Source organism: Sebastes umbrosus, chromosome 1 (assembly GCF_015220745.1).
Source record: "Sebastes umbrosus isolate fSebUmb1 chromosome 1, fSebUmb1.pri, whole genome shotgun sequence".
Taxonomy (NCBI): domain Eukaryota; kingdom Metazoa; phylum Chordata; class Actinopteri; order Perciformes; family Sebastidae; genus Sebastes; species Sebastes umbrosus.
Genome location: NC_051269.1, coordinates 20,256,874 through 20,280,369, shown reverse-complemented (window position 1 = coordinate 20,280,369; position 23,496 = coordinate 20,256,874). Strand labels below are relative to the sequence as shown.

Here is a 23,496-nt window from a genome sequence, read left to right as displayed (position 1 = left end):
AATAGATGACAGAACATGGAACTTAATTTATTTTTATTAATTAAAAATGTAAAATGTATTAATTAAAAAAATATAATGGTATGCAGTAATCTGATGTCCCCTATACTTGAGTTTGGGATTTCTTTGATAGTTAACTTTATATTTGCATTTATTTTTTGCAATGCATACACATTAATATTCCATCTCTATTCTTATTTCTATTTTTCTTATAACTTCTCTTTGTTTATACATATTTTCATTCTAAACTGGAACAACTGTAACTTCCCCCTGAGAATCAATAAAGTATTTCTGATTCTAATATCACTTATTAAACAAAAGCGTTTAATAGGGCTTTGTAAATCAGCTCCCAGCCGCACATTACTAACAGTCATAGACTCCAGCACGGTAGACGGCGAGAGGCTTCCTAAACAAAAAAAACACAAAATTATAATAAGTTCAGATGAAGTTCTTTGAGAAGCTGATGACGCAAAAGCTGCTAAAATCAGGAAGACACCACAGTAACTGTAGAAAGCGCTGTGTTGTGTCGATGTTGTGTAAAAGAGTCTCTCTCGCCGCACTGCTTTTCCTCTCCGTCCATTTCACGTTACTGAGAAAGACGGTAAAATAATACTGTAACACATGCTTTTTGGTGAATTATGTGTTTGCCAAATTACAGGAGATGCTCGGATAGATTCAGAAAAGATGGTGAATCTAATGTTATCGGTACATTTGATTGTTAATTAGTGCCGCGCTGTTAGTTTCCTTGTTCTTTTTCAGGGGGTTCTGCTGATAGACATCAGCTCAGAGCACAGCTTTAGTCTTCTTTTCAACTTCATCCATTCTTATTATCACTACACTTTATTTTTTGACCGCTTGCTCCCACCAGCAGCAAAGTTATAACAGCCTGCTCCCGCACGGTCCCAATCCTAATGTCATCATCTGAAGCAGAGCGCTGCACACACACACACACAAAGCCCTGCTGTCGCACATCGACGCAACTCACGGCTTGTGTTAAAACACTGTCATTCTTAAAGTACCGGAACTAATAAAATGGGGTATCGTACTGTTTTAACGACAAGTTATTGCCATGCCTTTCTATTATTGGTATACAGTGCAACACTACCACCACTGTTGTTCAATTAGATTCATTTTTAGTGTTAAATAGTGTTTTCATCTCTCACGTATGGCTCGTACACAATATCTATATATCAGCATGTTGTGATCCAAAGAAGTCCTGTTTACTGTCTTCCACAAAGAACATTATCCACAAAGAGCCTGTCAACTCATTTCTGTAGGCTATGCTTATATCCCCATGAGTGCTGACTGAAGAATCAATCAATGCCTTTCACCATGTTGCTTTTTGCATCTGGAACTCAGTTGGGAGCTGCTTTTTTTGACATTATTATTCTGGCTTTTATGATTACAAGTCACCTTGAGTTTCTGAACATGTTTGCTAGTGGCAAATGCTTGTTTTGTGTGTGAATCCTTTGGATTCATGTGCTCCCAGACACCATGACTGCATTTCTTCCTGGGATTCCTGGGCTATTTGTCTGCTATACCTCAGTTGTCTATTTATGCTGCTGAAAAGAAGAGATGCTTAAGGAAGGTGGACTGCTGATTCATCTTAAGTACACACACACACACATACATTGACAATAATATAAACCCAATTTTCTCTCACAATCTCACCAGGAATACCAGAGACCGCTGATGGAAGCTGATCCACGCATCTTGAGTCCAAGAAAGATCCGGCCTATATTTTACCGAATGAGGGAGATCACACAGTGCCACTCCATGTTTCAGATTGCACTGGCGTCACGTGTGGCCGAGTGGGACAGCAGCGAGAAAATCGGAGACTTATTTGTCGCCTCGGTTAGTGTTCGTGCATGTGCATGTTATTGGTACGCATCTTCATATTTGTGGAATGGAAATGCAAACTGGAGGTTTATTTGCCACCTTCTATATATATATATATATATGTGTATGTGTGTGTGTGTGTGTGTGTGCGTTCTTTGTTTATTCCTGTCTAACATGCAATCAAACACTTGCATTCTGGTTAAAGGAACTCCATTTTTTCTTGGCATATCTATAACATAATCTCCGCTCTCAGAGTTATAATGAGCTACAGGGATAGCAAACAGGGATAGTTTACCCCAAACATAGAATCAATTACAGTTGTGATGAATATCTCCACTGCATCCAATGCACTCTGGGATACGTGTTTACAATTTTTTTGGCATTAGAATAATAGCGTTCAATGTGAGTTTTCTGTTGTGAGTCTCTGCGGGAGTGCTCGCCCATAAGGTCCGCTCATTATTTGCCTATTAGAGGAGCTGATTCGACCCTCTCCTCCCTGGCTGGCCATTATAGGGCTGTTCCATTGATATCCCAAGACCTATCATCAAATGAGAGCACACAGGAAAAAGGAAAAGGTGCTGGGACTGTGCACTCCTCATTGAGCTGCTCTTTTTTCATGTGGCAATGCAGGTAATATCTTGTAGTAATATCTGAGAAGCAGGATCCTGAAGGAAGGTGCAAGCGAGGAGGGTTAATTCCTTCATACGATTTGCTAATTCCCCACCACTCCTCAAACCATCAGCCACTATCAGCTGCCTGGTGTGGGTTTAATTGAGGAGAGAGAATAAATGTCTACCGCACAACAGACACCCCCCGCCCCCCCACTCTCACACTCTCACACACGGCCACCTCATTCCTCTTTGCCCAAGCTCTTAAATGGCTTGTGAAGGGTGTTGTAGTAGCTGGGATGGTAAACAAACCAATTTTTTTTTATAAGTACTATACTTAAATGGCCATTTTCTTGCCTCTCTTTACATTGAAATTACCTATGGGTCGCCTAGCAAATAGGGTAGTTAGCCAAACATTCAAGATGTCAGAAGAAATGACATGACTGTGTTTGTGGATGCCGGTGTAAAGACAAAATAATCAGACATGGCATAGCAGCAGACCCTCTTATCACAGGGCTGTTGTTACAAATTCAGATACATATGCTTGTTTCTGTTTCCACAGTTCTCCAAGTCCATGGTGCTGGATGTATACAGCGAATATGTGAACAACTTCACCAACGCCATGGCGCTCATTAAAAAGGCGTGCATCTCCAAACCAGCTTTTCTGGAATTCTTAAAGGTGAGCTTCAGCCCACCGGCACAATATGGATTTTTATGTTTTTTTTTTCTTCTCAATTTTCAAATCAAAGTAACCCAATTGTGTTTCAGCTCATTTGTTTGTTTTCCTTTGCAAAGCCCCAAAGCTAAAGGATTTAATAATGCATACTTCTCAGGTTTCCAAAGAGACAGACAAATAATTAAATGTGTAAAAAGGTGGTTATTTACACAAAATACAAAATTGTTATTTACATTAGATTAGATGGTATTAAAGAGCATTAATGTAGCATCAAACAACTATTTGCTATGTAAAGATATAGTAGAGTAATGTCTACCTGAGGAGAGAATGAAGTCGCTCTCCCTCTGTGTGTAATTAGAGCTTCTTCTTGCTTTGTTGACAAAGCCGGGCCGGCTGCGGGTGCATTTTAGTGCATGTAAGTCTCTCTGTTGTGCCCCACTGGCTAGCTAATCGCCACTGCTCTGCACTGCGCTTATGTTGGGGTTTACAGTTGATAATGCTATCCCGACCCACTGCGTCATCGTGGAAGTGTATCACTCACCCTCCGGTTCCCCCCTCAGGTAAAGACTGTTTGCTCTGTCAGCACCGTTGCCGTTGTTTGCATTGTTCGTGCTGTTAGCACCGTTAGCTGCAAGCCACCAGCTCATCCGCCTTCATGTTGAGAGCCATTTTGAAGCAATAGATGTGCTCTGAATTCTGTATTGAGCCCCTTTAAAGTGTGTCTTGATTTTGTGAAATTTTATTGTCTACCATGCAAATCAAGTTTCCCATCTGGGATAATAAAGTGACTGCCCTGAACTGAATGTAGTATCCACTTATGGCGGCATTTAGATTGAAGCACTGTATAATCCACTGCACTAGTTCTAACCCTGGAAATGCCCAACATTGTTAAAGAGGACCTATTATGCTCATTTTCAGGTGTATACTTGTATTTTGGGTTTCTACAAGAACATGTTTACTTGCTTTAATGTAAAACAAAATGTTTAGTTTTTCTAAGGCTGTGCTGCAGCATCTCTTTTCTACCTCTGTCTCAAACGCTCTGTTTGAGCTAACTCCCTTTGGTGTGGACTTTGGGCTTTGTAACTTTGCAGACCTTTTACATGCACAGAAAAACTACATAACACACTAAAGGAAAGGGGAAAAGCACAAAAGCATAATCGGTCTTCTTTAATGTCCTGTATTCATTTTATAATCACATGATTATTCTCAGAATATGACAGTAACTGGTCTGTATTTGTAGGCTGTTCTATGCACTCAGTTTTCTTTAGTATATCTTGAAAAGCTCCCATGCGTTTTATCATAAAAAATGGAGAAATCTCCAAATGAATGAATGCCATGCAGGCTGATTCACCAAAAAATGAATAAATAGGAAATTGGTATTAATTAATTTGGTGGTTATGTGAAATGGAAAGTTGAGATTTGACAACTTACCACAACCCGACAATCAAGATCTGTTGTACTGTTTACTTAATGTGTCTGATATTAATTAGAGATCACGAACAAGGAAAAATAGTGCCAGGGTGCATGCAGATTGCCAAGGAATTATTTAAATGTGCTGAGTTTAACAATTCCCCTGAGCGCTGAGCATTCATGCATGACTACGACCTGGATCATTGAGCTGTAATGCTGATTTACAGAACCAGATCCCACAGCTGACAGCCCTGCGTGTTACTCCAGATAACATGTGTCCCTTCCTTTCTGTTGAAACGTTCCTCTGTCTCTCCCGCTGCCTGTTGCAGCTCTCACTGGCAACGTGAAGACAAACCAAATAATAAATTGGCGAGACACAGACTGAATCAATGACAGACTTCATTATGTTGCTTTTAAAACATTGCGGAGGCACTGACTACATGCACATGACCATAAGCACGTAAGGCAGATTTACGGAGATAGGGGCCATTAAATTCAGGGTTTGAATACAGTTTGGAGACATTACCATGTAATATGAGAGCTGCATTTGCAGAACAGCATCTAGGTGAGTTCAGTGTAAATCAGTTGTTTTTGAACGAATAGAAGAAGTAAGCAAATTGATTCTCATTCTCTGGATAAATGTTTACAATTGTCCAAGCAGCATTTATTTTTGTACACTGAAAAAGCATATTGAAACAGCAAATCAGACAATCCAGGCAATCTCAGAATCCTATTTGGTTATTAGAAGTTAGTGGTATTAGAAATGTATTGTAGCATTATGCAGTTCAGTGCTGAGAGCCGATGTGGAGGCAGCTGGTGCTTGGATGGAAGGACTTATTATTGAACCTGCCGGAAGTGTCATGGGCCTAATCTAGTCTCTACGTCAGCTGTGGAGGTGAAGTGTCCACTTGACAGGTCCAGTGACATATCCAGTCTTGGCCATTTCCACTTTTTCTTGACATCAAAAGTAGGTGTCAAGGGTTTTAACCCAGAATTAGCATAACGGACAGTTCAATCAGTTCCAGCATAACGATAAATGCTGAGACTTCTTGCTATGCTGATAAGGTTGCCTAGCAACAAATGCAATTCTACTCCGTGAGGTAGGTGACATTGACAGAAATGTATCTTACAGAACAAAGTAAAATGTTCCTGATTCATATGTCACAGCTAGATGCTATTGCATTGCAGTTTGTACAGTAAGACTTGAAGCGTCCATAAATATAGTACAAATAGTCACTACAAATCCAATCAAAAAACCACAGCCTGCTCTATTTCACACAGGTTTAGCCCCCTTATAGCACACTGCTACCTGCTCAACCAGTCAGCTCTAATCTTCAGTGGTACTGGAATCCACTTTTATTCAGTAACTGAAAGAGAAACACAACATTAGATGACGTACCTGTGCTCAAGGAAAACCACCTCTCTATCTTGTTTTTTTCCCGGTGCTGCTCCACCTGCCGAGGTGGGGCTGATCCTCATTGTGAGCATGCCACTGTCAGCGTCCAGGAGGCTCATGCTGGTTTGCACTGCAGTTTGCTTACCTCAGATACTCAAAAGACAGCGCTAAGCACGCCAAAGGTGCCAATTGTTTTGTTTCAACCTACATCGCTAATGTAGCAAACTCCAGCTTACTCTCCAGATGATATTAGAGGATGAGGTGTGGGGTAGTGAGATGCAGAAGAGATCTACAGTCGAGGTATTCATGTGTCCAAAATGTTGGACTCTGAATCTGCAATGGATCTGTGGAAAAACGGAAGTGCACCAAGGTCACCGAGAACAGTCAGCCCCAGGTCCAAATTGACCTGACCTGAGAATAATAATGCCCAATCCAAAAACCGTCAGCCTGAACAGACCCAAACAGACCCAAACAGAGAGAGAACAGCAACACTGGCAGCAGCATGATCCGCCACCAGTTAACAAGAAGCTGCAGTCGAAAACAGTAGCAGTAATTTCCCCCTGCACTTCACAGGTCAGTCTCTTCATCTTTCTCTTTCTGATCAGAGCTGAAAGCTGTCAGATATATTGACACACATCCAAGACAATACAGCAGGACCCTGCTTGACCCGATTAGACTGAATGTAATTTGGACCTGGCCTGACTCGGGTTTTAGGGCTGGGTATCGGTAAATGGTAAATGGACTTGCATTTATATAGCGCTTTTCTAGTCTTCCGACCACTCAAAGCACTTTACATTACATGTCAGCATTCACCCATTCACACACACATTCATACACTGATGGCAGAGGCTGCTAAGGTGCCAACTTTGCCCATAACTGTCTTGCTCAAAGACACATCGACATGTGACTCAGAGCAGCCGGGGATCGAACCACTGACCTTCTGATTGGACAACCTGCTCTACCCTCTGAGCCGCAGCCACCCGGTACTAGCTGAAAGGTACTAGATACCTTTAAGGAATCGACCGAAATAACCCAGTACCAAGTAGTATCAAAACTTCTCCAGTCAAACGGTACCTGCAATCGATCCTTTTTGTGGTTTTGCTCGCAGCCAATCACCGCAAGCGTTCTTCGATTTAATGGGACGCGTAATTGGCTCACTACCGCAGCAGCTACAACCCATACAGCCGGGATTGTTTGCTTGCACACAGCTCTGAATACAGAGATATTTGAGCCGGTGGCTTACAGCTAATGGTGCTAACAGCACCCATAACATGGGGGGAACTGGAGGATGGGCGTTAAGCTTCTGCGGCAATGCGGTCCCACCACCATGGGTTGGAAGACGGCGTTATCCGCTGTATGAGTGCTGTGGCAGCGATTAGCTAGCCATTGGGGCACAAACACAGCTTCATTCACATGCTGGTATCGAATGAAGTAATCTATTGGTATTGGTATCACTTTAAGAGTACTGATATTGGTACTAGCATCGTAATGTTTTTAACGATACCCGGCCCTATCGGGTTTTGAATACAAGGAACCAAGTGAACCCCTGAAGACCTTGAACTTCTTCAGTTTCCTCAGCTCTTATGCGAGCAGCCTTGCTGGTGGTCGTTAATGCCGCCTCTGCCCGTTCCACCTCTCTGACTAACCCCAAGCTGTTGGCTGCCTCTGGCTTGTTACATTAGATAACCTGCTATTCCTTGCTTTTTTCATGGAGAAATATTGACAGCTTATGGTTCCTGATACATGGTACCTGGTTCTGCTGGCCACTTCTTCTACTTGTTGTAGAAGCACAAGTCCTTCACCGCCACCTCAAAAAGACAGAGCAATGGTGAATTATATCAGTCAAAATGATCCTCCTGTTGGTCCAGGCTCCAATGGCTGGTGGAAACATCAGTTTGATGATTCCTATCGGGGAATTACTGGCAAGACCTCCTATCAACTGAGAAAGTCAGAGAAAGTTCAGTCAGGTGAACTACCGCTGCATTGATATCATCTCAGGCAGTGTTATGATTTATACACCATCTGTGTTAGACAGGTTTGACTGAACATGACTGCCTACCAATAGTGAGATAGAGAGAGAGGTTCTCCTTAAAAGCCCTCTCACCCACGACACCACTCAACCATTTTCAGTGCATGAAGCAGCAAAGAGCCCATCTCTTTTGACATCTTGGCCTGGTCAGGTGTGGTGTAAAGATTTTGCTCGGTTATTATGTGTCTGTCCGGTTGCTGAACATTGGATATTGCAGATTAAATTTGCATCTTTGAGATTGCTGCTTTTCTACCCTTAGCTGTGATTTGATAGTTGGGTGATAGTTGATGTGTCCTTCTAGTGATTGTGTATAAGGTTGCGAGGTTGGTGTTTGTAATATAGCTACCAAAAGGGCGTCCTCTTAAGGCCCTTTTACACTGTGTGATCTTGGGCTGGCCCAGACAAAATGAGAAAATGGGGTGAAATCTTTGGTTGTTAATCAAAAACAGTGGTCTTCAATCATACTGTAAGACAAATACTATGGTTGTCCCCCTCTTAGTCAAAGGGTTCTTTAGTTGATTTTATGCTTGTTTCATGCTGCATGACTTATTTCCAAGAAACTTATGAGCACATCTCTGTTAAACACAAGAATTAAAGTGGTGCTTTTGTGTTATTCTTTGTGGAGAAACTCGGTTTTACAGAACTGTCGATTAACTCAACTAATCGATTAGTCGACAGAATCGTATGAGTGTTAGTCGACTAAGAATTTCTTTGGTCAAAGACAGCCTTAACAAATACCCAAATGGCTGATATTGAGCGTCAGCGACCAAAGACCAAGCCCCTAGGAAGAGCGCCGGGATTTGAAGCAAATTTTACCTGGTGGCCATACTGGCCAAACCGTGGAATTACAACTTCCGTGTCTGTCACGTGATGCCATTGGGCCCAAAAAGACTTTTCCCCATAAACTTACATTGGGAAAGAGACGTCTGTAAATCAGCAAATCTTTTTTTTTTTAGGTAAATTAGGTAAAACACTTGAATAGCCTTTATTTAAATCATTAGGTCCTAAAAGTTGTAACATGCACTTATAGCCAAATCCAGATTGAGGCTGGACTGAGAGCTGGGAGGCGGGGTTAAAGGAAACGCTAGTGCGTTGGCACTGTGGGCCCCATGGATGCGGAAGATTGCCGGAAGATCTGGGTAATTTTATACTCGGAAGTCTAACTTTTTTGGCTTCATGTGCCACTGAGCAACTCTCATAGGAATGAACGGGAGTCCGTCTCCAACGCTGTATCCAGTTCTCTTTATACATCCATGCCAAAGATTGGTTGACCAAAACCCCACTATGTGACTGCTGCTATAGCCCACATCTACAAACCAACCAACTAGAATACAACATAACATGATGGAGAATACACTGGCACGTTTTCTTTTACCCATCTCCCCAGAGTGGCATGCAAAGAACATAAGATTGATTTTATTGCCCAGTGTATAGGCACTTTTAAGTCTGTTGACCAATGAGAAACTATCTTCACCTACCTGTGTTCAGTTTTGTGTAAAGTCAGTCAAGCTGTTCCACAGGGCTCCCTCCCCACAGGTGGAGCCCTCTCGTCTTTGCACCCTGCTACTCTACAAGTTGCTGACTTCATGGGTGACCAGTTAGGCCACATTAATCCCTATATATGGGCCCAGTACAATAGGAGAATGTTATATTCATCTTGTCTGGTTAAGTACATGTAAATTTGAGTGAACTCCACATGTAGCTGAGTCTTTAGAGCCCATCAAAGGGCTCCACTTATGTATGAGGGGCCGTACAAGACATAATTCATTCTGGCACTCACACAGTCAGAGGCTGCTTCATTAGTCATACATTATCAACATTATAGGCAGTGGGCTACCTCCGGGTCTGAGAAGTGAAACCAATGCTGAAGTGCCTTAAACTTGCATTGATTCTAATAGCCAGCAGGGGGCGACTCCTCTGGTTGCAGAAAGAAGTCGGATTGTATAGAAGTCTATGAGAAAATGACCCTACTTCTCACTTGATTTATTACCTCAGTAAACATTGTAAACATGAGTTTATGGCCTCAATCATTATTTTCAAGTCTTCTTCAATACAGCATGATGTTCATTTAGTAAATTATGGTCCCATTTAGAGTCAAATAGACCATAAAGCAGGGTGTGCTTTAGGGTGCTGCTTGTAATTGACAGGTCGATACCACGATGTTGTCCAGTCTGGGAGTTGTCCGTGTTTTTTTGTCTTACAACTTTCACCCTCCTCGCAGTGTGTTTTCAATTCATGAAAGTTAATTATAACCTTTTTAGTCGCCCAAAAATGTCCTACTCAACATTCAGTTGTGCTTAGCTCCACCCTCTCGCGTCACTTCTGGTTACAAAAAAAACAAGATGACGACAGCCGAAGACCAAGATGGCGACAACTTGATTAAGACGTCGCGAACACTAAACGTCGCAAATTAATTATTAGAAATGTGTATAAAACAAACATTTGTGTAACAAGAAATAAATGCATACAAACTTATCAAAATTACAATCCATGCACACGTCAAATTTCATTGACATCTATGGGATCTTTGGTTTACCTATCCCCCAAAAGCCGACTTTTTGTGAACTACCCGTATGTGCCGGTCTGATGTGAAGTATAAATTATGTAAAGATATATCCAGTTCTGATCTATGTTTATCAACTTAAAAGTGCAAAATAGTTTCCTAACCCTATAAGGAACAATAAGTTTACTTAAGTATAAATAAAGCAGATTATATGTTAGCTACCGTATTGTATAACAGATAATATCAGATGTCATAAACTTCAGCAACAATCTGTCCCCTCTTTTTTTATTTCTGTCTCAGAGTTGATCTTATCCAACCTTTACTACCATATCATCTATTACATGTGCCCAGTGATTTGCCTTTTTATACTGATGGTGTCATTGTGGCACAGACTTGCCGCTGCACTGAAACAATCTTCTCCTGACCTACGCCCACAGTAATACATTAGACGTAAAACACTCAAAAAATCTCCTCTTTCATACTCTCATATGACTAACAGACCCTGTTTTACATACCTTATTCACCAACCCACTCACACGCCTACACAAGGTCTCTAGAGGATTCTGACAAGCTCCTCTTAAAGTAGGAATAGCACAGTTTCCTCTTAATGACCTTTCTGTGCAAGAATATTTCTCCAACGACATGTTCTGTTTTAATCTTTTTGTTTTGCTCTTTTTTTATTTCCAGAAGAAGCAGGCATCCAGTGTTGACCGGATCACTCTGTATGGCCTGATGGTTAAGCCCATTCAACGATTCCCTCAGTTCATATTGCTCCTGCAGGTATAAAATGCTGTTTGTAAATGGCTATTTCATTTGTTTTAATTAAGTGAATACCTTAAGTTTCACTAGCTAAACACTTCCAATATGAGAAACGAGTCGAATTAAAGATTCAGCAGCACATACACTAATAAAGACGCAATGCTGCAAGGTCACAGAATTGATTATGGATTTTAACTTATCCAAAGTACAAGAAGCTGTACCTTATATATTTTTACACTGGGGTTGGATAGAGCTAGAAAAGTAGCACGCCGCATCAGTTTCTCATATTGCTGGCTTTACATCCCGACTCTTCCACTTTCCATTCAGAGCAAAGATTTGGATTTGAGCTTGACTTGCTGGATCTGCAGAAGCTCATTTCATCCCTCAGTAGGCATTGATTATCCATGAATTCAAAAGATAAGTTATGAATGTGAATCAGGCATTTTCTTCTAGACTAAACTCAGTACTCGAAATAGGAAGTGTATGTATTAAATCATACATTACAGGGAGCTAGAGCTCTGGGCACTGAGCTACATCTGAGATGCATATCAAGACAACACCAAGCTTTCACTGGGTCATAGATGCAGGACCAATATAGACATGCAAGCCACAAAGCCTACGCTTACATGTGTTTGTTTTAGCCAACACTGCTTACAAAAGGGGAGAAACTGCAATAAAATGAGCTTTTCACAGTTTACATAACCAGTGGAAGGTTAGTGTGGTGCATACAGTTAAATCCTCTGGAATCTGTGCCAGTCACTCACCTAAACTCAAAGAGAGTATTTGACTTTCCAAAAAGTATCCTCACTTTCCAAAAATGTTCTCACTTTCCAAAATGTCCCCTCTTTACATAAATGTCCTCATTTTATGAAAACTGTCTGAACTTTCAAAAATGTCCCCACTATCCCAAAAATTGTCCCCACTTTCGAAAAATGTCTTTTCTTTCCAAAAATGTCCAAACTTTCAAAAATGTCTCCAGTTTACAAAAAAGTGTCCCGGCTTTACAAAAAATATCCCAATTTTACAAAAATGTCCTTACTTTCCAAAAAATGTTTGAACTTTCAAAAATGTTCCCACTTACAAAAAATGTCCCCGGTTTACAAAAATAGTGTCCCCACTTACCAAAAATTGTCCCCACTTTCCAAAAATGTCCAAACTTTCAAAAATGTCCCCAGTTTACAAAAAATGTCCCATTTTTACAAAAATGTCCTAACTTTCAAAAAAATGTTTGAACTTTCAAAAATGTTCCCACTTTACAAAAGTGGTGTCCCCACTTACCAAAAAATGTCCCTGGTTTACAAAAATGTCCTCACTTTCCAAGAAATGTCCTCACACCGAACTTTTCAAGGTGAAGACCACACTCCCAACCAGAACACATTATTTTGTTACAGTTCAGTATATTGCAGGATACGGAGGAAAGTATTAAATCATACAGATGTTTTGATGTTTTTAACTTGCAGTGTCTTAACTTAACTTGAAACTTTCTGTGTGACCTTTTCTAGGACATGCTTAAGAACACACCGAAGGGCCACGTGGACCGTCTGCCCCTGCAGCTCGCTCTGACAGAGCTGGAGATGCTGGCTGAGAAGCTGAATGAACAGAAACGAGTAGCCGACCAGATTGCAGAGACTCAACAACTAGCCCGCAGCGTCAGTGATCGCCTGCTCAGTAAGGTGACTGGATGCACATGCACTCCCTCGCGCACATGTACGCGCACAGGCACACATGCCCCAATCAAATCAACTGTGAGCCATGCCTCTGTGCCCTTTAACTTTTTTCCGCGTTGTTATCACTGTGAGCCAAACACCTATAAATTAAACTAGTAGCAATCGCTAACATCACTTTCCCACACATTAATCTAGGGAGGCATTTTTATTTCGAGAAATTATCCCCCAGAAATGATGCCCATTATCATTCCTAAACAGTACCAAATGCAATGGCAGAGGCGTTGCCTCTCCATTACCACACTGAAATTACAGTCCTGCCGCTGCAAATCTGAACAAATGCTGCTCTGAATAAGAAGAATTAGGGGGTAAATGAGACATTTAATTGGAAACTGTAAGAGAGCTATCTCTTTCACCCTGTCGCTCTTCCTCTCTCTCCACTTTGCCTCCCCTCTATTCCCCTCTTGCACTCCCCTGCTTACTCTCTTGCTTACTTTCTCACTCCACTTATACACACTTCTCCTCTTTCTCTAGTGTGACCGCATCTTCCTCTGTCTTCTCTCTCTCTCTCTCACCCTCCCCCTCTCCTTATTTCTCTCTATCAGCCGTTGCTTTCCAGGACTCTGCGATGAGCTGATTCGCCCCAATCTCCTCCACTCCACACAGAATTCCATTTGCTGCGGTGACACTGCAGAATTCCAATAGGAAACAAGTCTCCTCTATTGCCCCCATAACCATCCAATGAAATATTCATTCTTTGTCTCAAAGTATCTAAGTCGCCGGAATAGGACAGATAACAATGTGAGTGAGGATGGGTTTCGCACACACTCGCACTCACGTGCACTCCCACTCGCACACATGCACACGTGCATGGTGCAATGCCCTCTGCGCCTATTGATGCTTGAAGACTTTAAGGGTGTATTCCTATAGCAGCCCAACTCTTGAGGGAGTTGTGTGGTTTTGTGGCCATCAAACGGCAGTCCCACTCGGACTAATGACTCATTTTGTGTGCTATCTGAGCCCCAGCCAAAAGCAGCGACAGATTACCCGCAGATAGAACATCCTCTTCTGTGAAGCAGGCGTTACTGCACTGCAGGTTGTAGAATGGACACAGCAGAGAGATTCGTTATTAACTCAAATATGTGCCTTTTGAACAAACACAGAACATCAAAGTGTGTCATCAGGATGTGAAACGCCACATTTGGATTTAACCTGCTGCTTGCAGTATAAATTGTGATGAGCCTAGTTTATATTGGCGCAGTATGATAAAACTAAAAGTATTGATTTAGGAAGTCATGAAAGAAGCTGGACTGAAATGATAATAAAAGCTTTTCTGTTGCTATTTCCCTTTGCCAAACATATGGATGACTGGAAATCACAGCATGTGTACAACATACTGTAGCATAAATTGCATCTGGTGTGTATCTGTATGTGTGTGTGTGGAAAGATGTGCATGTAGCAAACTGTTTATGCGTTAACATTCATGTGTAGTTGTCTTGCTGTGGTGGAAAGGATTGTGTGTCCCAGTGCTCATAAGCTAAGCCAGTTTGACTTTGTGGTAGCGGTATGGTGGATAGCATGATGGGACAGACAAAAAGACAGAATGTGTTCGAAGTATTTATTTAGGAAAACAAAAATTCAGGATGATTCAGGAGATTCTGGCAGCTCCTGTTACCCCATTCATTTAACTTTAGGTCCCTCTGCTGCAACCTGGTCTCTCGGTAAGGCGTATAAATACCATGACATTACACGGACATTCCGCGTACGTAATTTAGAATTTTTGCGTGTCATTTGTACGCCTTGCAAATGTCCGCTGTTGGTTTAACAAGAAAACCACTTAGTTAGGCCTACTAACCAACCTTGGGACCTCAAAAATAAGGAGGATTTCAAGATTCAAGGTTTCATAGACTTTGTTTCCTGCATTACGATGACTTTTAAAGAATGAAAATAACAAAATAATAAGTACACTGCAACAGCATTTTTTGTAAAATAGGCCTACTTTTAATTTTACTTTAAATTCTCAGGAAAGAACTGAATAATTTGCCCCTCTGGCATGAACTTGTGTGAATCTTGTGTGTATAATTAGACTCATATTCATCAGTTTTCATTAATTCATTCATTTTTCGCCCCTGTTTGAGTATTTCTTTCTCTTAGTACTCTCCATTTCTCTCTTCGCTCACTCACTGAAGGCCCTTTCAGACACAATGTGACAACGGCACCGCTGCGCTCTGAAACCCATTATTTCCAATGGCTTGCGCCGCACTTTGCTGTGATGTGTGGCGAGCGCAGCTCAAACCGTGCCACGGTGTAGCAAGCAGCTCTCTTCCACCGGGAAAAGACATCTGGTGTAGCTCTATTGCCATCCGGCTGGAAACAGAAGGGCTTATGGCAGATACATGCTGTACAGTGCCAGAAACATGTTGACAAAAAGGGAAAAAATGTGTGAAAAATTGCCATTAATCGGGAAACATGCGGAGAATTGTGACCCCGGGAGGAAACCGGGAGAGGGCAATGAAAAAACAGGAGTGTTGGCAAGTATGTAGTTAGGGTGACGGAAAACAATACGTTGCATGACAGTATGTCACATGACATTAGTCAATAGAAACACATGACGTCAATAACGCAACTTGCAACACAAAATACCAGTCAACAATGTTCTCGAACACGGGTCTCCTGGTTAAAAGTCCGGTGTTAGTTGGATCCATCCACCTCGCCACCTTATCACCATAAGTGGTCTTTCTCTCTTTTTATACTATGTCACTCTTACCATAGCATTTATACACAGATGCATTTACATTGCAGTCAGTACAGGATACATGGTGTACAAATGACACTCGGAAATCAAGAAAGGCGTACTTATACTTAAAACGCCTCGCACATCATCGTGGCATTTAAACGCCTTTTCATGCCAACGGGCTGTCTCATCACATGTGTGGAGGGCAAAGATAGTGAAATAACTCACTAAGTTCGCTGAATGAACAGGCTAGAGATGTATGTGTGCCTCATGTGTGTGTGTGTGTGTGTACGCGCATTAAATGACCTTCAGCAGCATGAATGTGTCGCTAATCCCTGATGAGACGTCTCTTCCTCCAAGCCTGACTTCTGTGTCCTCCAGGCACTGAACTCTGGAGGACTGGCCCTTTTGTGACGCTGTCTCCTCCCCGCCTCTGATCTGATTGCTGTGTCCCTTTTAGCAACTGAACTCGGAGCAGGGGTCACTGGTCCTTTGTGAGACGCTTATTGAGACCGTGTACGGCGAGCGGGGACAGGTCCTGAAGTCGAAGGAGAGGAAGGTCTTCCTCTTTGATGATGTGCTCATCTGTTCCAACATAAATGTCAAGTAAGTCCCTCATGTGGAACAAAGTCCAGCTAAATGAGCTTACATGCATAAACACTTTGCTTTCATCATGCGTAGCATCCTGCATGAAGTTGTGTGTAAGTTTTGAAAGGAGAGTCTGCTAAACTGCACAGTTAGGAGAAATAGCTATTAGGTGGCACGGCCCTCTAATGTGATGCCCTAGGTTTCGCAAGGATATTTTGGCAAACTGCATAGGGAAGAGAAATAGCTGCTAGGGGTTTTGAGCCCTATCTGGAGTTGCAGGAGCTTTATCAGCTTTAAACAAATGGTAGAATGCCTAACTACAGCTACAGGAGTCCTAGATTACTGACATAAAACATTTTTTGGTTTCTTTCCAATTTATCTTCTGTGACAGCCCCATTGATCACATCTCTCTCTCTCTTTCCCGCTCTCTCTCTCTCTCTCTCTCGCGAAGTAAACAGGAAAGGGATTTTGTATATTTCGCAAAGCTCCTGTCAGAGATGTCGCTTGAAGCCCTCTCGCTCAGCCTTCGACGTAATTATCGCTCTACGTCTCATTCAACTCGAGTGTCCCGAAGTTGACTTTGTCTGCCCTCCAGGATCTTGACAAACCGATCACAATGTTGATTGTCTGCGTGATTACAGGAATACATGAATAGCAATGAACTCCTCCCCGCAGCCAGGGGTACAGTTTTTGGCAGGGAAAATGGGTGATCCTACAGATTTCTCACTCCCAAGTCTTCTTCGTGACATTTTTGTTCCTCCTACTGGAGCGCCGGGTGCAGTGCTGTTAGCTGGGTGCGGATAGGGAGGGAATTTCTCTCAGGTTGTTTTTAGGGTTATTAATCAATTAAAATATTTAATCACGGTTAATTGCATGATTGTCCATAGTTAATCACAAATTAATCACACTTTTTTTTTTATCTCTAGAGCGATACGATGTGATACGATTCAATGACTTGAAATACAGTAACTTTTTTTTACCAAAAATTCAATCAATGTGTCAAAATAACTAGCTGGATACTGGACAGTGCACGTCAGGATTCCTCAAAGTTTTTCTTGTAAGGGAATCAGGGATGAATTAATCATGGATATAAACAAGTAAACACAACGATTAATGGCAAATACATACACCTTTTATTTAAAAATAATAGAAAGTGCAACTAAGGACCCGCTGCTTCAGTTCTCAAGATATGAGGCAGTGCAATATTTAACAAAACATAAAATAAACCAACTTTTATTCAAGGTGAATGAACAGCGGTTTAACCACCTGCTTCTCTTCTCAATTTCAAAGCAAAAGGTAGAGCAATAATATTGGCGTCTCAGTAGGCGCCTCGAAAAATTGGTATTGTTGCCGTTGTATTTGGCCAGCGATTTATCAAGGACATCTGCCTTTTTGCAAAAGCCAAAATGTTTCCACATGCCGAACCTCAAACTCGGCTTGAAAATCTCTCTCTCGTCTCTGGCTCTTCCTCGCCATCAGCCATGCTTCCTTTTGTTTTCGTCTTTCTGAGATTGGCGCAGCTGTGAACCGGAGTTAACATTTCTTTACTAATAAAATTGCTAAAAAATACATCCACATAAAGATTGTTGTGCTTAAATACAAGGTGCAAATTCTTAGTATAAATACAATAGATTATTTATCTTGCAAATCGATTTTAGATCAATATACGTCCCCCGTGAAGGACAACTTGTGGAGTACCTATCGATGCAATTGGATGAATCGGTACACCCCTATTACATATATATATTTATATATATACAGTATATACAGTATATACCTTTGAAAAAGTTAGCGTAAATTTGGAGCGTTATTTAACGTCCTTCTCGACAAGTTAGTATGACATGGTTGGTACCAGTGGATTTCTTAGGTTTTTCTAAAAAAAACAAAAAACAAATATGTGGCGTTAAGAAAAAATGTTTTCGAGTTAAATTTGACAGCCTTAGTTGTTTTTCTTCTAAACCCCTTCCTCTATTTTTTTCCTTCTCATCTCCACCAGGGGGCCTCCGGATATCAGCAGCCTGGTCCCTGTTGGCCCCAAGTACACCATGAAGTGGAGCGCCCCCTTGCAGCAGGTGCAAGTAGTCGAGGTGGGGCAGGAGGGCTCTCAAAGCAAAGACACCTTCTTCCAACAGAGCGGCGCCAGGCGACCAAGCGGTGCCTGCACTTCAGGTAAAAAAAAAATAAAAAAAATAAAGTCAACTATCTCATTCCACTCCCCCTTGTGTCATCTAGCTAATCTCATCACTTGGACTGACTTTTAGTCTCAGCCCCTTTACTCTGACTCAGCAAGGCTAATCTGTTTCTGTTCTCGAGTGTCCCCGCGGAGGGCTGGAGATGCATCCGCGCCGCTTGTCACTCTGATTGAGGATGTGTTTGTGAGGAGGACAGTGATGACGGTCACTCGTTCCAATCTGCCTAGGGTGTTTTATCTCGGAGAGAGATGCGGGGGTATAGAGAGCCCCCTGCCGCAGCATCCCCACAGTCTCATTTCACTCTCTGATAGACCACAAACACAACACGGATCGGAGTCATCAATCTGCAGAGATTATTCCCTCCCTTTTCCAGGCCCAATTAGAGAGCCAGTAGCAGTAGATAGGAATCGGTGGATGAAACACTAGTTCTCCCACCACCCCTCACTAAACTCTGGTGTATACAGAGCTTGACGAGATCCCTGATAAATGTGCCATGGGAAAAGGGAGATACAAAGCCTTATCAGGATGTAATGGTACAGGCTTTTTTTTTTTTTTTTAAAGTTGCAGCTTCGCGACTTAAATATTAATGCCGCCTTCTTCAGAGCTACCCGTGTCATGCTCAGCAAGCAGCTACTGTTTTGAGAGCTGGTTCAGATTCTCACTGGATTAAGTTTTTTTTGCTCAGGTGGTGTATACTCGTATACTCACAACTTTGCTGCAAGGTTTTGGGGATCATTTAAGGTTAGCTCTCAATGCAGCTGTCTCTCTTCCTTTCCCTGCGTCTAACTCTGCAAATGTTACGCCCCACAGAGGGTGCTGGATTCTGACATTCTCGCTTTTTTTTTTCACCTTTTCGACACGGTGCAGTCACCTTAATCATGTCTATACAGAACGAAACCTCCCCGAACATCTGTGGGACTGTTCCCCAAATTTTCATTCAGACAGGCTGTCCCTTCTATTTATAGTTTCATCCCCCTGTGATGTCATTCAGTTGGGTGTCTGGTCTAAATCCTGCGCGGTCCCTCAGCATGCCTCAAAATGGAGTCATTTTTCATTTTCTGCAGGCCGAGGTGCCCTTCTTTATCGAAGTAAGCTGGCCTTTAGGGAAACGCAGGCCCGTCTTTCTTACTTCCCTTTTGTCTCTGTCGGACTGTCTTTTTTCCCCGTCTGTTCTTACCGGCGCACAGAAAGCCCACCGATGTACGTGCTCTTCCTTTGAAAGCTGAGTGTGCCAGTTGTTTACTCTCACGCTGTCTTACCTTCATTCTGCCCCCATTACACCTCCCTTATTGCTGCTTCTCTTTTGACCTGCTGTCAGGAGTGCGGTGTTTTTTTGTCAGAAGTGTACCAGTGGGCTTTGGCTGCGGATCAGACATTTTTTTTTTTTGATGCAGGTGTGGAAGCCGCATTGTCTTTAAATTCCACCGGCTATAGTCAGTGGTACAGCAGCTGAGTGTTAGATGGCGGATTTATTCCAGAGAAAGCAGGGACGGACCCCTCCGGGCTCCGGCCTCGCACACCAGCGGTGCTACGTGCCTGGCGGCCGATGTGGATAGCCATGTCTGAGTGTGAAAACCATATCCTGCCTCACCAACGGGATTACGCTGGATTACAACTCAGCACATTCACCTCTCGGGCCGTAGCCAACAGCAGGCCCCAGAGGACTCGACGAACCCGTGCAGGGGTCCAGGCGATCCCTTCGGAGAGGACGGGAAGACATTGTTCTCGCAGCTTGCACCCTTTTATATTCAGATGTCTCACCTATTGATTTCCTCGCACAGATGACAGATGTCACCGGCGGCCCGTGACAAAGATCCCATTAAACCCCAAAAGCTACAATAGAGCTCTTTAAATGAACAAAGCAAGCCCACCACTCTCTTTTTCTCACTCCCTTCCCTCTCACGGCTTTACTCTCTAACTCCATTTATGCACGTGGACAGACAAAAGACGGCAGGTCCCCTCGGAGGAGCATGCCTCACTAAGCCCGCCTACCGGCTCAGCTCCTTTCTGCTACTTTATTATGTGGCAGTGCGGTGACAGTGCAGGACAGCTCCGGAGCAAAATCTACCTGCAGAATTTAATTAGGCAGTTCTCATGGAGCCTGCTGCTGCTGCTGGGGAGATGTGGGCCAGGGGGAGCTGGGACGGAGGATGGCAGACAGGAGGAGACACAGCTATCGATTCGCAGCAGTAGGAGAGGGAGAGTTTGAAGACAGCGGGCCTCAAATCGATGCTGAATTTTGCGTCTAATGAGACACCTGCATTCCTTTTGGCCAGCAAAAGGGCATCATAGCTCCAAATAACAGTTTCTCCATCTGATTTTTTTTACTCATAAATTCACTCTCTGTAGTTCAACAAATAATGAAGATCGATCCATCCGCACATCGAACCTCTTTTATTTGTGCCACTGGAGTTTCAGCAGAAGCAACTTTTCTATGTGCACTCCCACTCGTTCCCCGAGGCAATGTCATTGTTTTCTCTATCAACCTTGAACGTTCTTGTATATTGGATACAGGATAGTTGGTCAATATACCATATATGTTTAGTGTATATATTTTTGAGATTGTAACCTTGAAATGATTAGTTATAAAAAAGCATTGACAACAAGTCATTGTTTATCAAGTCTTTTGTCAAACATTAACTTTTTCCGGCTTCTCAAAAATGAGAAATCTCTGGGTTATGGACTGTTGGTCAAACTAAACAATCAATTTGAAGACAGCTTTGTGAAATTGTGATTGTTTTTGACAATCAAGACCTTAACACACTGTTTTCTTTGTGCGATCAATTTGCATGTCAATGCATTTTTTCGAACTGTTGTTTATGTCATGAATACTTCACACAGAATGTGAATATTATGCTGTGAAAGAGCGGCGCCATTTCTTTGGGGGACAAGGTCAAGTTTCTGCACTTTCCTGAGCAAATAAAGGCTTCAACCAATCATGTTGTACGGAACGGGTAAAGTTGTGTCTAAATTTATGAAACAACAGCTATTTTTATGGCTACGTTCCAAATCGCATCCTTTTTCTTTTTACTTTTAGTATATACTGCAGCTGCTCTTACAAAGTACGTACTGTTGCATGCAGTATGCATACTATTGGGACATACTACTTCGTCATAACATTTTGCCTTGAGCTTTGACCCTCTTGCTCATATATCCGCTACGCAGATGATTGTGGGTTGGAATAGCCAGAAAAGCATGCTGGTTTACATACTGCAAAATGCGACCGGATGTAGTAGTAGGACATCCTGGTATTTTTTGCATACTGCATTTGACATACTATGTATTGGGACACTACTACGTCGTTTTCTGGCATACTAAATAGTATAGAAGTATGGGTATTGGAACAAACAGTATTACTCCTGTTAGGAAGCACAGACCAGATCCACTCCTTTCGTTCTTATTTTTCACAATAAAAGCCCTAGACATATAATATTTGTGTACGAGCATTTTGCATTTCCGTGTCATTCATTCATAAAGCCTTCAGTGTGTAAAGGCCCTAAGTATTCTTCTTTTTCTTTTCCATAGGAATATGCAATATGTTGGTGACATTACAAACTCTAAGGCTTTGTGTGTTGCCCACCTCTTAGGTAAAGCCATCCTCGGCCCTCCGCGACTCTACCAGGAGCTTCAGGAACTGCAACATGACCTTTCTGTCGTGGAGGAGGTCACTCTCCTTGTGGGCACGCTGCAGGGGATGTACCAGGTACCTACCTATATGTCGCTTTATGTTACACTTTTACTGTGGCTGGACTGTCGCATGGGGAAATTTGCGTATCATACAACATATAGCCTATAATACAACAAAAGGTAGCCGGAAGGTAAGAGCTCATGCACAGGTTTCCTCAGTCCAACTGACTCTGCAGGCCAATCCACTGAAGTCACAGTTTGTTACATTTATCACACCACCACACAGCCCTGTTCTCTCAGGGTTTCTTTAAAAGCCTTTGTTCAAATTAGCCACTTAAAAAAAGACTGACCTTCAAATGTGATATTCTCTCCTCCAAAAACTAGTCAGTTATCTTAACATATTGACTGAAAATATATGTATTAGGGCTGTCAAAGTTAACACGATAATAGCGCATTAACGCAAATTTGTTTTAACGCCACTTTGTTCTTTAACGCATAGACGCAACTTGCGGTTTTTTGGTTGTATCGGGCTCAGTTTTAAAGCTAAAGTGAAGATACTGGCATCATATGAAACTAGAAAATTCTAATCGCAATTAAATATTAAATAATATCGATTGACAGCCCTAATATCTTTATATAATATATATAATATGGAATGTGTTCTGTAAACTGCCGCTCACTTTACAAATGCTCTCAAGCCCTGAAAACACACTAAAGAGTCACAGAGGCAGCAAAGACTAATTTGAATTGCCGGATTCAGTGCAAACTAAAAGATCAAGTCTGGATGGTACAAGGATAACCATTTGGGGAAATCTCTCTCTGCTATTCCTCTTAAAGAAATTGCAAAAAGGATTCTAGATGTTTAAAATGTGAACAAAGAGCAGCCTCATATTCTTCTTGAATCCATTTCTAAAAGCACAAAATCCCCCATCTATCTATCTATCTCATCGCCAACAGTGCCACAATGGTGGGAATGAGATGTTCCCTCTGATATACTAGATAGAAGTGTCACATTTGCTATGTTGCAAAAGTAACCGGCAGCGCCCCCCCTGTGGCGCTCAAATCAGGACACTTCCCAGTAGTGTGCCACTAACACATTACCAGTACCATACTCTGCATAACACAGCCTGGGAGGTGTACTCCAGCAATCAACAAAGAGCCTCTCGGGCTAATGGTGACACCTTTGCCTCCCTGCACTTAATGAGCACAATGTCCTCAGGAGGAGGGATATTGGCCCTGCAGTAAATGACTGATTTTCACTTTCCACCGTGTTATAATACTGTCCACCGAACAACCAGACAAAATACTTCTGCACAGCTCATTGACTTCACCAAATTGATTTGATTCTATTTGACTTGAGGGACTGGATTTTACTGTAAAATGGATGCCGGTGTTGAAGTGAATTTAACGTTACATTTGAGGGGATAAACCTGCCACAACCGCGTAGCATCACTGCCGTTTTATGTGAGTGGAT

General features: G+C 42.2%; 1 protein-coding gene across 3 annotated transcripts in view; it reads left to right on the top strand.

The window, feature by feature from the left end:
- The window catches only part of arhgef10la (Rho guanine nucleotide exchange factor (GEF) 10-like a), a 151,351-nt gene that overhangs the window by 38,036 nt on the left and 89,819 nt on the right, over positions 1–23,496 (top strand). For all 3 annotated transcript variants that reach the window (XM_037770926.1, XM_037770937.1, XM_037770916.1), the window contains 7 exons: positions 1,672–1,851; positions 3,007–3,123; positions 11,146–11,238; positions 12,720–12,890; positions 16,076–16,221; positions 18,200–18,372; positions 21,983–22,098. In XM_037770926.1, the coding sequence (XP_037626854.1) occupies positions 1,672–1,851; positions 3,007–3,123; positions 11,146–11,238; positions 12,720–12,890; positions 16,076–16,221; positions 18,200–18,372; positions 21,983–22,098 (996 nt within the window). The remainder of the gene's footprint in view (positions 1–1,671; positions 1,852–3,006; positions 3,124–11,145; positions 11,239–12,719; positions 12,891–16,075; positions 16,222–18,199; positions 18,373–21,982; positions 22,099–23,496) is intronic.